The 14,418-nt window shown below is 52.6% G+C and overlaps 1 protein-coding gene across 1 annotated transcript in view; it reads left to right on the forward strand.

The window, feature by feature from the left end:
- Positions 1–14,418, forward strand: part of TTBK1 (tau tubulin kinase 1) — a 152,125-nt gene that overhangs the window by 60,388 nt on the left and 77,319 nt on the right. The window contains exon 4 of the mRNA XM_034764007.1: positions 9,534–9,607. Within this exon, the coding sequence (XP_034619898.1) occupies positions 9,534–9,607 (74 nt within the window). The remainder of the gene's footprint in view (positions 1–9,533; positions 9,608–14,418) is intronic.

The following is a 14,418-nucleotide window of genomic DNA, read 5'->3' on the forward strand; positions in this document are numbered from 1 at the left end:
CAAGGGATCTCTCTATTCTGTGTCCTGTTCCAACAGGCTGTGAGTAACAACAAGCGCTCACGGTGCCCGGCCCAGCCTCTGCCCATGCCCAGCCCCTACATCACAGTCCCCAGACCACACTCAGAACGGCTCGCTCCTCTGTTAATGGAGTGCTTTAATGTCCTTGGAAAAGCAGGTCAGCTCAGCTCCCTCCACAGCATGTCCCTGCCCCCGCACCTGGGCAGCGGGAGGAGGGCTGGGGCTGGGGCGTGCCTGTGGGAGTGTATTCTGGGAGTGGTTTTATCTTTGGCAGAGTCCACGCAGGACTGTGGAGACCCTCCACTCCCAAGGTGGGCCCTGGGGCAGTGGAGGGCCGGAACGATGCTGCTAAGTGGCCGGGCTTCAAGGCTGGGGCAGAGGCAAAGTGCCTGGTGCACACATCCCTATGCCCCTGGCAGCTCCCCTGAAGTCTGCTGGGTTTGAGAGCGGAGCTGTTGCCAAGTTGGCAGGGAGGGGAGCCATCCGCCACTCCTCACCTCCGGACCGAACAATCCTAAGGAAAGACCTTGAAATGCCTTCCAGATCCCAGTCCCTCTCCCACCCCTTCTCCTAGAAGAAGGGCAGTCTGGCCTCTAGGTAACAAATACAACTGAACACAGTGATCCCAAAAATAGAGAGTCCAGCCAGAGGAGACGCCACCCTGGGCCGCTAAGGAGAGTCTGATTGATCATGTCAGGGCGATAAGAAAACTTGGTAGCACCCATCCCAGGCTGGGTGAGGTCTGCATACAGTCTGGTGGCATGGGCAAGGGTCTGAGATTTCAATACAGTAAATGAAAAGGAATTAAACCCCGAGTCCGATTCTGCCCTTAGTTATGCACTTGCAACGGCCCTGAAGCTAACGGGGAAGAGGTGAATATGTCTGGCTGGGGAGCCGGCTGTTACCACAGCGCAGCGGGGAGCAGTATGGAAAACAATCCGTGTGAAAGAAGGCTGAGAAATTCTCAGAGGCACGAGGGGCAAGCAGCGGCCAGTGTGGTGTCATGAGGGACCGGGCAGGGGAAATGCCACTGCTGAAAAGGGGAAAGAAAGGAAGCAAACTGAGTAAAGAGCCAATTAAGGCTTGAGAGGGAAAGAGAAAGGTCAGTAAACGAGGCAGGCGGAAATGGCGCTGACAGAGGGCTTAGGAGGTCTAACAAGGGCTCTCACAAATATAGCCGGGGGAGAATGCACTCTAGTAAACGCACGGGGTGTGAAATTCGGCGGGGTAATGTGGCTGAAGAAAAGTAATCAAGAGATTTGGACAACTGTGAATGAATGAAGAGGCTGTGATTGAGTTATTGATGCAAAGCAGGGAGGGAAATCTTTGAATACTCGTGTGGCACGGACAGTCATTTCTGACAGTTATGTGAGGGGCTGGGGGACAGGAGGCGCTAAGTTGTAGGGGGTTGGGGGACTGTTTTAGAAAGATCTTAGATTGCACCCTAGTGATGCAAAGTGGTGTTACTGTTCTGGGGTCAGGCTCTGCTACTTTTCCCTGTGTCCATAGTGACGCCTGGAGCCTGGCACTGGGGACAGGCCGGGTGAGAGGCAGTCCACCAGCTGGCAGCAGTGGAGAGGACAGGAGGGTGCGGCAGAGGGCCGGGGAGGGATGAGGTAGGGGCTGGCGACATGGAGCTGGTGACAGCCCAGTGGGGAGAGGAGGAAGCAGGCTCAGGATTTGTTACTAGATGTACACAAGGAGTCGTTGAAGGGAAGGCAGTAGAGGTGGGCTGTCTAGGATGGATATGGTGTTATAGCTGGGATGCCGCGCCACCAGCCACATGGTGGTTCTTGGGGAGGCTTCTGCACATTCCCACTAGTAGGCGGTGTCCTGTAGCCCCCTCACAGCCTCTCGCTCTCCAGACACAAGGGTGTGGAAGGGGCCTGGCGCCGGCGCAGATCTCCCCTTTTATCAGCACTCTCTAGTGCCCGTATCTGTACCCGCACAGTCACGGGGAAGGTTCCAGTGGTGTGGGTGATGTCAGTGCGTTCTTCAGGACGCTCAGTGCTATCGCCAGGATCCCGTAGCCCACCTGTCTGTCAGACGGCCTGACTCCAAGGAGGGGGCTGCCTGTGAGGAAGTCACACCCACTACTTTGCCTGCTTAGGGGAAGCATAGTTCTCTCCATAGGGCCTTGCCCCAAGGCCAGGCGGAGCAGACAGAATCTCCTGTAGGCACCACTCCTACAGGAGGAGACCTACTGGCCCTTGAGTTTTGAGGGAAGGCCTTTGTGGGAACCATAAGGCCCTGTCCTTGTCTCTCAGCCCCTCTTTAGGGGGCCAGGGGAAAGGCTCTTCTGCCCAAACTGACACCTGCTTCTTGATCTGGAGTCAGGGCATGGGGTGAGGCTCCTCAGTGCAGGCAGCAGCCTCTCCTGGTCCTGAGAGCAGTAGAAGCCATGCCTGGGAACGACGCTCCAGTGCCAAAGGCTCCCCCAGCATCTCGAGATTCCAGGACCATGATTGATGGATATGGCAGGGCCACCACCAGGCTGCATGGACCCCTGACTGCTGGTAGCATGTTCAGTGCTGGGATCCAAGGAGAAACGTTGGAGCCTGGTTGTGACTGTCCAGCGCCAGTGTCTCCTTGGACTCTCTCCACCTCTCCTAGACATGGGGGATCTCTGGTTCCAGGCCCGCTCCAGCATGGTCTGACCTCCTCCTCCTTCTCCCTCCCCTGCCTAACCTGAGTGGGCTCCCTCTTCAGAGCTGGATTCTTCCCCCTTTGTTGTGGCTCTGGGGGTTGTCTGAGCTGGCCTCAACACCATCGGGAACAGATTTTGAAGCTCATCCACCCTGACAGCCCATCTCCTAGATCCACCAGGCCTTACAAGGCCCACCAAATGTTCCATCTAGAGAGAATTCCCCATGGCATTCCTGGCGGGGTTTGCACCTGCCGGTTCCCCTTGGATTTACTTAGGCATCACTCAGACTGTACAAGGAGGGTTGAGAGCCATTCATCTGCTTCCCCCAGTGCTTCAGAGGAGGTGCCTTCTCACTCTCCTGCTCGACTCGCAGCCTCCCAGGCAGCCTGACTTTGGGCAGCCGGCTGAACCAGTGAGTGTGGCTCTCCCTACAGACGGTGATGTTGTGGCTTCTCCCACTCCACCCACAGTGTAATGCAGGGTCCCCCCTGGCTGCCTGGGACGTGGCAGCAGAGCGGCAGTCAGCGGCGGTGTCGAAGAAAAGGAGGGTAGACACACACACATGATACACACTAGTACATGAAAGTAAAAGCCCCAGCTCGCCCAAGAAGCAGAAGGGTGCCCATCAGGAGATCAGCGAGGGCCCTTGCACGTCTGTGGCATTGTCTTCCATCTTCTGCACTCCTTGTCATGTGCACAAGCAAATCTTACTACTGACATGGGGGACTGCAAGTTGACCCAGGGTTGGAAGGTCAGTCTTCATGCGAATTCATCCCCATTCCCTGGCAGATGTGCTGTATGGCCTGGGTGGTGCCTTTCTCCTCCTCCCCCTCTTCACTTAGTGCCATAAACCACTGTGGCACTGTGACAGAGTACACCCCTGTGTTCACTTCCTCACACTACTGTAATAATCTTTGTACAGAGTATGCCTCGCAAGGCAACATTTGAAAACTCACAATTGGCTGGTCAGTATCGTCCTGGTAAAATACGTGCGGCAACGTTGTATGTGAAGTTATAAGTTTCCCCTGCATGGTGTTATTAGCACATGTTCCAAATCCCACGGTCCTGCCCAAACAGAGGTTGGCAAACAGGTCTGTTCTAAACAAAGGAAGAAGGTGTGTTCTGCTTAATTTGCATTTAAGCAGTAAACAGAATCCTCAAGCAGGAAGGGAAGACAAAGGAAATTCAAACAGGTAAAAAACCAGCAGGGATCATCCTTCCACGTAGACTCTTTGGCGCCTGGGTCTCAGCTGGAAATGTTTTTCAGGAGAGGGACTGAAACTATAAAAAGGGGGGACAAACACCCCAAGACACCTCTCTCTCTCTCCCTGCCCATCGCATTCACTGCACTTGAAAAGACAAAGGAAGCAGCCACTGGACTCGGGGAGGGGTCTGGCCTAAAGAATCTAATGTCATTTGCAGGACTGACTCTGGCTTTTTGGCCGACCCAAGAAAAAAAAAAAAAACGGGGCAGCCAGAACGGCAAAGCAAAAAAAACAACCTGCGGCGCGGCCGGAGCGCAGGTGCAGGGAGACCGGCCGGGGGGGGAAGGAGGAGGGAGCGGGTGGGAGAGAGAGAGAAGCGGGCGGCCAGGGCTACAGCGGGGGCACTGCCACATGGCCCCTCCCGCTGCACCGCTTCCTGCCGCCTGCCGCGGGGGCTCCACTCCGGTCGGCGGGGAGGGAAGGAAGAGGACTGCCCTGCAGGGTGCTCTGGTTCTCCGCGCCACCGCCCCCTACAGGGTGGCCAGAGCGGAACGAAAAAAAAAAGCGGCCGTGCCGCCCTAGGATTGGGCAGAATGCCGCCTCGAATAATCTGCCGCCCCAAGCACCAGCTTGCTCAGCTGGTGCCTGGAGCCGGCCCTGGTCATTTGTCAAGTTAGGCGTCAGTAAACGTTTTATCTTTATTTTTCTTGTAATCATTTCTGGCTTTTACGCCTCATTACTTGTGCTCATTTCAAATCTCTCTCTTTGTAGCTAATAAACTTGTTTCCTTGTTTTATCTAATCCAGTGTGTTCAAGTTAAAGTGTCTGGGTAGCAAGTTGTTCCCATATTATTCCTTTAAAGGAAAAGGAGCGTTAGTGTATCCATACTGTCCAGGAGAGGGCTGGGCGGTACAGGGCATATGCTCCTGGGGAAAATCTGGGACTGGGCGTGTTTGGGGTCATTTTTAAGGCTGGTAAGAGCCAAGGTGTGGCTGGCTGGCGGCAGCACACACAGACTCACTAGCTGGGAGTGACTTACCGGTTGGAGGCTATCTGTGAGCAGTGAGGCATTGTAAAGGGTCCCCCAGGTTACAGGGCAGGGTTGACACAGCTACTCATTAGTCTGGATTGTACCTCAGTACGGCACAGGCGTGCGTATTGCTTTACAGGACCAGGCTTCTGCCCGGCGAAGATTAGTCGGTGTCAGACCCAGATGGCCATCAGCCATGGGTAGGGGAGGGCACGGAGAAGTCCGGAGTTGCAAAGGGAAGGGTCACCTCTTGTGCTCCTCTTGCTAGTTCCCTTCCTCCCACGTGCCCAGAGCCTGGCTCTGGGGAGTGGGTCAGGGTGAGTTCCCCTGGTCCCAGGGAAGCTGCCCTCCAGAGTTTGCGGTGGGCATGTGTAAGGAAGGAAAGGAAGGAGCAGAGTTTTCTTTTTCTCATTTGTCAGGAAGGCCCCCGTGACTGCGAGAGGTGGTGACTTTCCTCATTTCCTGAACCTCTGCACCTGCTTTGGAACGCTGGCAGAGGGAGACAGGGCTGCTCGGTGTCGTGATACTTGGCTGTCACTTTCCAGAGCAGATGGGACACTTATAAAATGGCAGTGTTTGTTCTGGAAGGTTACAATACTGAGTCCCTTGGGGCATTCCTGCAGGGGCAGAGTTAAGGGTGTTTGTGGGGGTGTTGTGTGAGAAGCATTACCTTAGCTCTGTTTCCTGACTTTGTTAAATGTCTGGGGTTTGTTGTTGTAATGTTAATGCTGTTTAGGGTTTGCACATGTCTCGAGTACCTGTGCTTTAATCTGACCCTGGTGGTAGCAATCTTCACTTCACTTCAGCTATGTGCCGTGTGTAACCCCAATGGATTTATCCCCTTTGCCCTTCTCTGTGCTCCTGCATGGAGGAGCTGCTGTAAACTGTTGGATCAAGCACTATGCTGAATGCTGAGCTGTTGCTGGGTGGGGCCCTGCTGCAGTGGAGACAGACAGTCACTTTAAGAAGATCCCTTTGTAAAATGTCGCTCTGCCATCCTCTGTGCAGTGAGAAGGAAAGCGTCTGACCCGCCCTGGGACTGCGGCTCGGGGATTCTGAGGGGGTGTTGCTTAGGGCTCCAGGCTTGCTCTGTTGGAAGAGGTGGGACGGATGCTCAGCGAGAGCGGGGGTAGGAGCGTACATGTGTGTGCATGCCGTGTAGGCCGTGTGCTGGGCTCCCTGGCTGTGCCGCTGCAGACTGCAGCTGTGTGAAGCTGGGAGCCATGTGCGCTTCTCCTTGACCTCACACCACAGGACGCCTGCTCCCATATCTTCAAGCTCCCAGAGTTCACTGTGGCATTTCCCCTGTCCATTCCTTTGGCTCCGGTTAACAATCTCATTACGTAGGCCTCTGATTAGTTTTACTCTGCAGTGCAGGGATCTGCTGAATATTGAACAGTTGTGTGAGGTGCAGACTGTCTGTCATAACCATGCTGTGGTCTGATTGCATCATGATCTGATCACAGCAGGCACTGAGCGGTGGTGCGTTGCCTGTTCCCTGCTCACTGCAGGGGGAGGCAGAGGTGGGGATGTCCTGACACAGGAGGGCCCTTCTGCGGTTTGCCCATTTGTTCCCAGATAGCTGTCGGGTTGCCTTTCGCGATGCCGTCCCCTGGCGTACCTGTGTTGCTTTCATTAGTGGAGAATGCTGCAGTCTTGGCTCCATGTAATTCCGTTCTCATCCCTTTGCAGAGGCTTTTTGTGTGGCCGAATAAATCTGTGTTCTAACCAAGCGTGCGCTGCGTGTCCCTGGTGTCGAAGGGGCTGGGTGAGGGATGGATGGAAGGGGATTCAGAATGAGCCGTGCTGAGCTCGCCCTGTTTGCCGTTGTCTGCCATGCTCTGTTTGGGAGTTGGCAGTTACCTTATCTACCAGGAAAACGGTTCAGGTACCGCCCCGTGACAGATGCACTCTGACGAAACAAAGGCACCTGCTGACTTTCTGGGGCCTTCTTCCCTTCTGCTGTAAAATGTGCTTGGCTCCTCTCCTGCTCTGAACTCCAGGGTGGGGTCTTTCTCCCCAGCCTCAGAGGACAGTCTCCTTGACTGGACATCATCTTCCTGGCCACGGAGAGAGAAGATCCTGGGGTCCCCAGCTAAGTTCCCACTAAGCTGCGCGGCTGTGCAGCAGGCTATTAAGGGCCGTGCAGATGGGGAGAGGCGCCCCTCCCCCAGCCTCAGAGCTGCCGCAGCCGGGATGAGGTGCTTCTCCCCGGGCTGCTGCGGTGAGAGAGGGCTGGGGGGAGTCCTCTCTCTCTCTCCCTGCCGCAGCCCCGGGGCAGCCTGCACCCCAAACCCCTCATCCCCGGCCCCACCCCCAGCCGGAGCCCACAACCCCCCGCTTCCCCACCCCTGAACCTCCTCCTGCACCCCAAACCCCTCATCCCCAGCCCCACCCCCAGCTGGAGCCTGCACCCCCCCGTACCTCACCCTCTGCCCCACCCCTGAACCTCCTCCTGCACCCCAAACCCCTCATCCCTGGCCCCACCCCCAGCCGGAGCCTGCACCCCCGCATACCCCAATCTCTGCCCCACCCCTGAACTTCGTCCTGCACCCCAAACCCCTCATCCCCAGCCCCAACCCAGAGCCTGCACCCCCAGTCAGAGCCCTCCCACACCACCCCTCTGCCCCAGTCCTGAGCCCCACCCCCGCCACACATCACCTCCATATTGGTGCACATAACAAAATTCATTCCGCACATGGATCTAAAAAATTAGGGGGCACGCTGGTCCCCACCAGGGTTGTATTCGTGCTGCTCCGGAATTCTGATAGTCGGATGGGCAGCATAGTTGCCCACGTCCCAAGCCATGCCTGCTGTACCCCTTGCTCCCACCAAACACAAGCAGGCTGGCTGGCCAGGCACTGGTACCATTCCTTTCCTAGGGGCTTCTCCTGTACAGAAAACAGTCTGTCTATCTGTTGCCTGCTCGACTTGAAAAGTGAGACGAAGATAATAAGACAGAAAATACCCTATTGCCTTTGTATAAATCCATGGTACGCCCACATCTTGAACACTGCGTGCAAATGTGGTCGCCCCATCTCAAAAAAGATCTATTGGAATTGGAAAAGGTTCAGAAAAGGGCAACAAAAATGATTAGGGGTTTGGAATGGCTGCCATAGGAGGAGAGATTAAAAAGACTGGGACTTTTCAGCTTGGAAAAGAGACGATTAAGGGGGGATATGATAGAGGTCTATAAAATCATGACTGGTGTGGAGAAAGTAAGTAAGGGTTATTTACTCCTCATAACACAAGAACTAGGGATCACCAAATGAAATTAATAGGCAGCAGGTTTAAAACAAATAAAAGGAAGTATTTCTTCAGGGTCTGGTACAATTCAATATTTTCGTTAATGACTTGGATAATGGAGTGGAGAGTATGCTTGTAAAATGTGCGGATGACATCAGCTGGGATGGTATGATGGGGTAGTCTCCCCTTAAGGGTAATAGAGCCTAATGGTCAGCCGACCCCATCAGGTGGCATGGCCCTTTAAAAGTTTGAAAAGTCCGACTATATATATACCAAGATCTGGGAATGGCTGGGAGAGAGGAAGCCATCCCGGGAGCAAGAGGGAAGAAATGCCCTTACTGTTTCTTTAAGGGCCTGGGGCCAGGAGCCGTGCAGAGAGGACTAGGGTGACCAGATGTCCTGTTTTTATAGGGACAGTCCCAGTTTTAGGGACTTTTTCTTATATAGGCGCCTATTACCCCCCACTCCCTGTCCCGTTTTTTCACAGTTGCTGTCTGGTCACCCTAGAGAGGACAGGGCAGGACTCCTCTCAAGGGTGACCTGTTAAGCCCCCTGAAAGCCAGACAGCTAGTTAAAGAGAAGGTCCAGCTGAGGGAGAAGCTGGCGAAGGCCCCAAGCTGGCTAACCCACAACTCGGCTCCCAAGAGACGCTGGGGCTCCTGCTTCAGAAGGGCCAGAGGACGTGATTAGCAGAACCCAGCTCCAGCCAGGAGAGCGGGAGGCACTCCTGTCTAAGGAGAGCGTGAGGAACTAGCAAATACGTCTCAGCTCCAAAGAGGAGTTCTGGGCTCGCCTGCTTGAGGGAGACTGAAAGGAGTAACTCAGGGAAGGAACTGGGAAGGGTTCCAGAAACAGACTGTTTACAGGTGAAAAAAGTCTCTTGATGGGAGGAGCCAGAGATTGCTAGTTGGACTGAGCCCAAGATGAGAAATGTCCCTGGGTGTATCTGAGGAAGCACCTCCTTATGGTTATGGGACACAGGCTGTGGTGTCGGTGGGTGGCTAGCAGCTTTGGCCTTGAAGGTTTAATCCGGAGTATTTACTATTCCAATTCTAGCTATTGTTGTTAGGCCAATGTCCTGTTCCTGGTTGACTCCTGCTGAGCTCTCGGCTTCAGTGGTATCCAGTGGCTGTGAGTTCCAGAGGCTAAGCACATGGGGTGGGAAATTTGAGATTCTTCAGTTTCATTGGCTGGCCCAATCAATCTTCCCTAATATCATTCCTCCTCCTTACTATGTAAACTTCTATTGGGTTTACACTTATTCCTCTTTTAAGATAAACGGTCCCGTCTTTTAAGGCCGACTAGATGTTGGCTGTGAAGCTCTTTCTCTGCAGAAGCTGGGTCTGGTTTCTTATAGTCTATTGTGTATGTTTGTATTTCCCTGCAGGGAAAGACCATGTTTGCAGATTTATCGGCTGTGGAAGGAATGAGAAATTTAATTACGTGGTCATGCAGCTTCAGGTGAGTTCTGTTCCCTGTCTCAGAGACACCTGGGCTTTGCCGTTGTTCCCAGCCAGCAGGAGAGTGAGGTGAGAGTTGGGGTGATGGCTGGCTGGATGAGGGAGGGGATCTTTTGATGCCTGTTGCCCCTTGGATCCTTATGTGGCTCAGCATGAGAGTCTCCCCTTCTGTATAGTCAGCACCCCCAAGAGCCCACGGAGCTACTGGGGCTCTGTGTAGGGCCCATGGCAAAAGCAGCTGTCCCCCACAACGGGCCTTCGCAGGTGAAAAGACGAAATTACTGGCTGGGATTGCGGCGAGGGGAGAAACAGCTGATGGAAGGCCTCGTGGGGAGGGGGGGCGAGAATAACCTCTCCTGAATGGAGATTTAAAGCAGCACCTTCATCTTGGTAGTGAGCCAGTTTCAAACAACGAGTTAGAAGCAGCTTTATATTTGACAACTGCCCCAGAGTGTCTCTCGGCCAGTGTTGGGGGTTTTACAATCACATTTGCCTGTCGATTATTATTTATTGTATTGTTCGTGTGACAGTAGCACCCAGAAGCGCCGACTGTCCTCAGGGCTCCATTGCGCTTGGCGCTGTATAGTCATAAAATAAAAGGCCCTCTCTGCTCGAGAGAGTTTACGCCCAAACCAGGCACAATGTGACAGATGGGTGCAGAACGCTGTGGACGGAAGGTGAGAGTGACGGTAACAAGTACTAGGAAGTCAAAGTCTCTTCTACTAGCCCAGGGTACAGATTCTCTCATTCACTTATATTATTTAATTTAAATTAAATTAAAGAATCTTTATATTTCTTTAAATTAAATGATACAAGTGAATGAGAGAAATGGGTAGATCACCACTAACTGAGCAGCTGCCTAGCCAGTAATGTTAGACAGCTTTCCAGTGAGCATCGCCGCAGAGGTGGGCGAAGAAGGGAACTGAAGGCCAGAGGAAGCGGCTGTCTGAATTGATATGGGGAGGGTGTTCCATGCATAGGGGGCAGCATGGAAGAGGTGCCAAGGTACATGTTGGTGCGGGGGGGAAGCAGAGAAGCAAGTGATGGTGGCTGCCCTGGTTGATGGAACAAAGAGGATGCTGAGATGTGCCATACACCAAGTCCTGTCAAATACCCAGAGCAAGCGAGCTGGCAGATAGACAAGTAGGGTTTCCACCAGCCCCTTGAAGGGATCTTATGTGGTATAGCTAAAGATAATAGGTAAATGCTATTCAGAGAGAATTGGTGACTTTTTTGTTATCTTGACCATGCCCCTTCAAAATAAATATCTCATTCTTTTAGCGTGTACTTCTTACCTGAGGGCTTGTCCCCTGTGTCTTCCTCTTGGTGCTGGATGCAGTCAGCGCCTCTTCTGTCTAGGAGAATCTTGCATCCCTCTGAATGCAGTGGATGCAAGGCCTTTTCAAAAGGACAGGGAAAGCCACGGAGGCCAGGCTGAAAATGTACCTCTTTGGCTGCTCCATGTGCCCATTGGACCCTCCTGGAACAGCCGTCAAGGTTCTGAAGAGTGGGGCTAAAAAACCAGCACCGTCTAACTTCCCTTGTCTGTTCCTGCGAACCTCCAGAGTCGTTCCTGATGCTTTTAGTGGCAGTAGTTGTAACCTTCTCGCCCGTGCTAGCCCTGCAGAGCCAACACAGCCGTACAAGAGTCGATGCAGCCTGAGCTCCTCAACAGAATTCTCTTAAGATGTAATTGCAAGACCCAATTCTGCCCCACTTCCACCTGTACAAGCCCTCTGAAGACAAGGGGCCATGAGGTAATGGAGGACAAAACGTGACTGATGGTGTACTGTCAGTGCACAGGCTGAGTTGGAAGGGCCGGCTGCTAGAAAAACCTGCTTTTTTTCCTTGTCAACGGAGGCAATTTTCTATGGAGTCATTGACACACACACTCACGGAGGCCGTTTTCACAGTGTCACTTGACAGTGCAGTTTTAGTCCCAGACGTTTGTCCGTTGTGCGTCGAAATCAACTCTCCTGCGGCTGCTCCAGAGCTGCCTCTCCTGGGACGCTCTGCAGGACCCCAGATTCCCTGGCACTGCAGGGGACTTTCTCCTTGGGCCAGCAACACTCAGGCTCTCATTCTGACTGTTGCTACTTTGGAGCAATGTCTGGGACGCATCTGCTCCTTGCAGCTGCTTCTCGACCCGTTCGGGGTTTCTGATGTAATCAGGGCACTTCCGGGTCACGGCTGTCTCCCAGACTTCTGCAGAGCTGCTCCTGTTTTCCCGTCATGGCCCACCATGGCTTTCCATGCCCCTGGGTAGCTTTACTGACCTGAGACCATGCCTTTGTCTCCCTCACCTGCCATGGGAGGATTGTGGATGGAACAAGCAGCCTTCGATGTGTGCAGTTGTTGGTTTGATTCCTCATGATTCCAGTAGCGTAAAATAAGAACATGAGAGGCCCCAGAAACAACCTCCTGGTAACGGGACAGCTCTGGCTGCACTCCACAAAGCCAGAACAGTCGGAGTGGATATACAAGCCGTGCTCCCTTTTCTTAACTCACAGAGGCAGAGAAAAAGAAAAGGCTAGAAAGCCAGGTGCAGCCAAACCCTTAATACTTCCTTCGTGACGTGGTTCTGAGACGGGGCCTGGATGGAGACCGAGGGTGTTTCATTGGGTTTGGGAGTGATCTCTAGGATGCCCGTATGCACAAGTCCCCAGCAGGCACCTGCAGTCCTTTCTAGCCCATTCCTTTGTGAACTTGGCTTGAGTCATCCTTTCTATGTCCGTGACATTCCATATGTTTCTGCAGGGGTAGAGATAACAGGGTTCTATAATATAGTATTATCAGCACACCACAAATAATCCCTGTGTTTATTGTAGGTCATCCGAATGTGTGCAATAACACAGTTTGGCCTTCTGCCAAAGGAACTCTTTTCCTAGGTGCTTTTGATCAGTTGATAGCCTTTTCTGATGTTGAAGATTACCAGGAGAGTGCTTCATCAAAAGAATTACACATCTCAACATCCACTTTCTCTTTGCCGGTCAAAAAAGGCATAGGCTGAGTTCAGAAGACAGGGATAAACAGAACCCAGTGATTTGGATACATAGTCCATCCTTAGCTTTCATTCAATTGTCTTTAAAGCTATTCATGAGGGTTAGAACTGGGCCTCTGAAAGACCTGTGGTTTTATAGCTGTAAAAAAGCTCATATAATGACAGTAGGTAACAGGAGAGGAAGCAGCTACAAAGGGTTCTGAGAGGGAAATTTCATACTTACGGTAGCATTCCCAGAGCAAAAATACATCTCGGTGATACGTATGCCCTAAACTCTACCTTAGCCAGCAAGTGAGAGGCTGTAACTTTCCAGAGAGCAATTGTATCTGCCCCAAATCAAACCAGCAAGAAGTAGTCAGCTGCACCTAGTATATTTCAACTCCTAAAAACACAGTTGACTCTATTAGGCAGTTTACCTTGCAGTCTTTAGTCTCCTTTGGTCTATTTCAAGTACAACATCTACTCCCAATCCACTCCTGGTCTAACAGTCCCCCTGTGCTACAGACTTGCAGAGAACTCTATCTATGTCAGTGCTGACTCAGGTAGCGTAACCGCAGTTTGGAAAAAGGGAGGAGAAAAAGTCAGCCATTAGGGCTGAAATGGAAAATTAAAATCTAGTTACCAGCTAGTGAGCAGGTGTCCCAAAGGAGGTTCTGGGTGGAGAGCTGTGCTTCTGTAGTGCCTCTGCCTTGCGGTGCACTCACTGATATTTGAATGGTTGCCGGGGGAGCCCTGCGAAGAACTGAAGCTGGGTGTTTGCTATGGGGCATTCGTGGACTGCCAGCACCACAGTGAGGAGACCCAATCCACTGACAGAGTTGCCAGCTCTTGGGATTGTCACACAGTAGCTGCTGTTTTTTAAAGCTGCTCATGATTTTTTCACTGATTTCTTGTGAATTGCTGCCCTTGTTAAAAATGGACACATATCTCATTGCGGCCTGTGGGACTGAAGTTAGGGCATGCTCTAAGTCAAACTAGCTTCCACATCCCTGTGCAGTTTGCAGGTAGAAGTGATGCGGCCCCTAGTAAAGATGGCCACCATCTCCCATAGGGTCTGTGGGATTGAAGCCAGCCTTCCCTTTGGGAAGATGACCAGCTCCTGGATTCTGTGGTTAGGAAATTGCGAAGAGGCAGGAGAATATGGCATGCAGGAGGGACACTTAGGGGGTGGAAGGAATCTTGGGAAGAGACAGAAGGCTGTGGAGGTTAGAGGGAGAGAGGGGCCATAAAGAGGAAGATTGGGTGTAGGAGGGAGAATGATAAAGGTGCAGAGGAGTATGGGGCAGAGCAGGAGAGTGTGAGGGGTAGAAGATGTGGGGCAGGTCAATGAGGAGGGTCGGGGGGAAGAGGACGTTGTGGGGGAGGATATGAGTGAGGCAGGACGCTAGGTGGAGCAGGGAAGGCGGCTGGGTGACGGATGGGGGTAATAAGGGGGTTGGGGGATAGGATGGCAGCTCCCTTAACCCAGGGGATATGAGAGGGGAAGGGCAGTCATTTCTGAGTGTGCGGTGAGGGGGAATTGTGAACCTGAAATGATCACGCACAAACTGGGAATGGTGGCATGTCCCGACAGCACTGAGAGCATGGCGTGCTTCCTTCTTGTTTGAAAACCTCGTGACTTTTAAGCCCATCTTACGATTTTTTCCCCCCTGGAATCTGACTTGTGATTTTTAACCACTTAGGGCTGGATTTGCTGTTGATAAAAAAGGCAAAGGTTAGAAATGTGGGTGATAAATGGTGAGATTTAGCCAGGAATCAGGCAGCTAATCTCTGAGGAGAACAATCCTGAATGCAGGTAACAGGCAAAGCAG

This window comes from Trachemys scripta, chromosome 3 (genome assembly GCF_013100865.1).
Source record: "Trachemys scripta elegans isolate TJP31775 chromosome 3, CAS_Tse_1.0, whole genome shotgun sequence".
Lineage (NCBI taxonomy): Eukaryota > Metazoa > Chordata > Testudines > Emydidae > Trachemys > Trachemys scripta.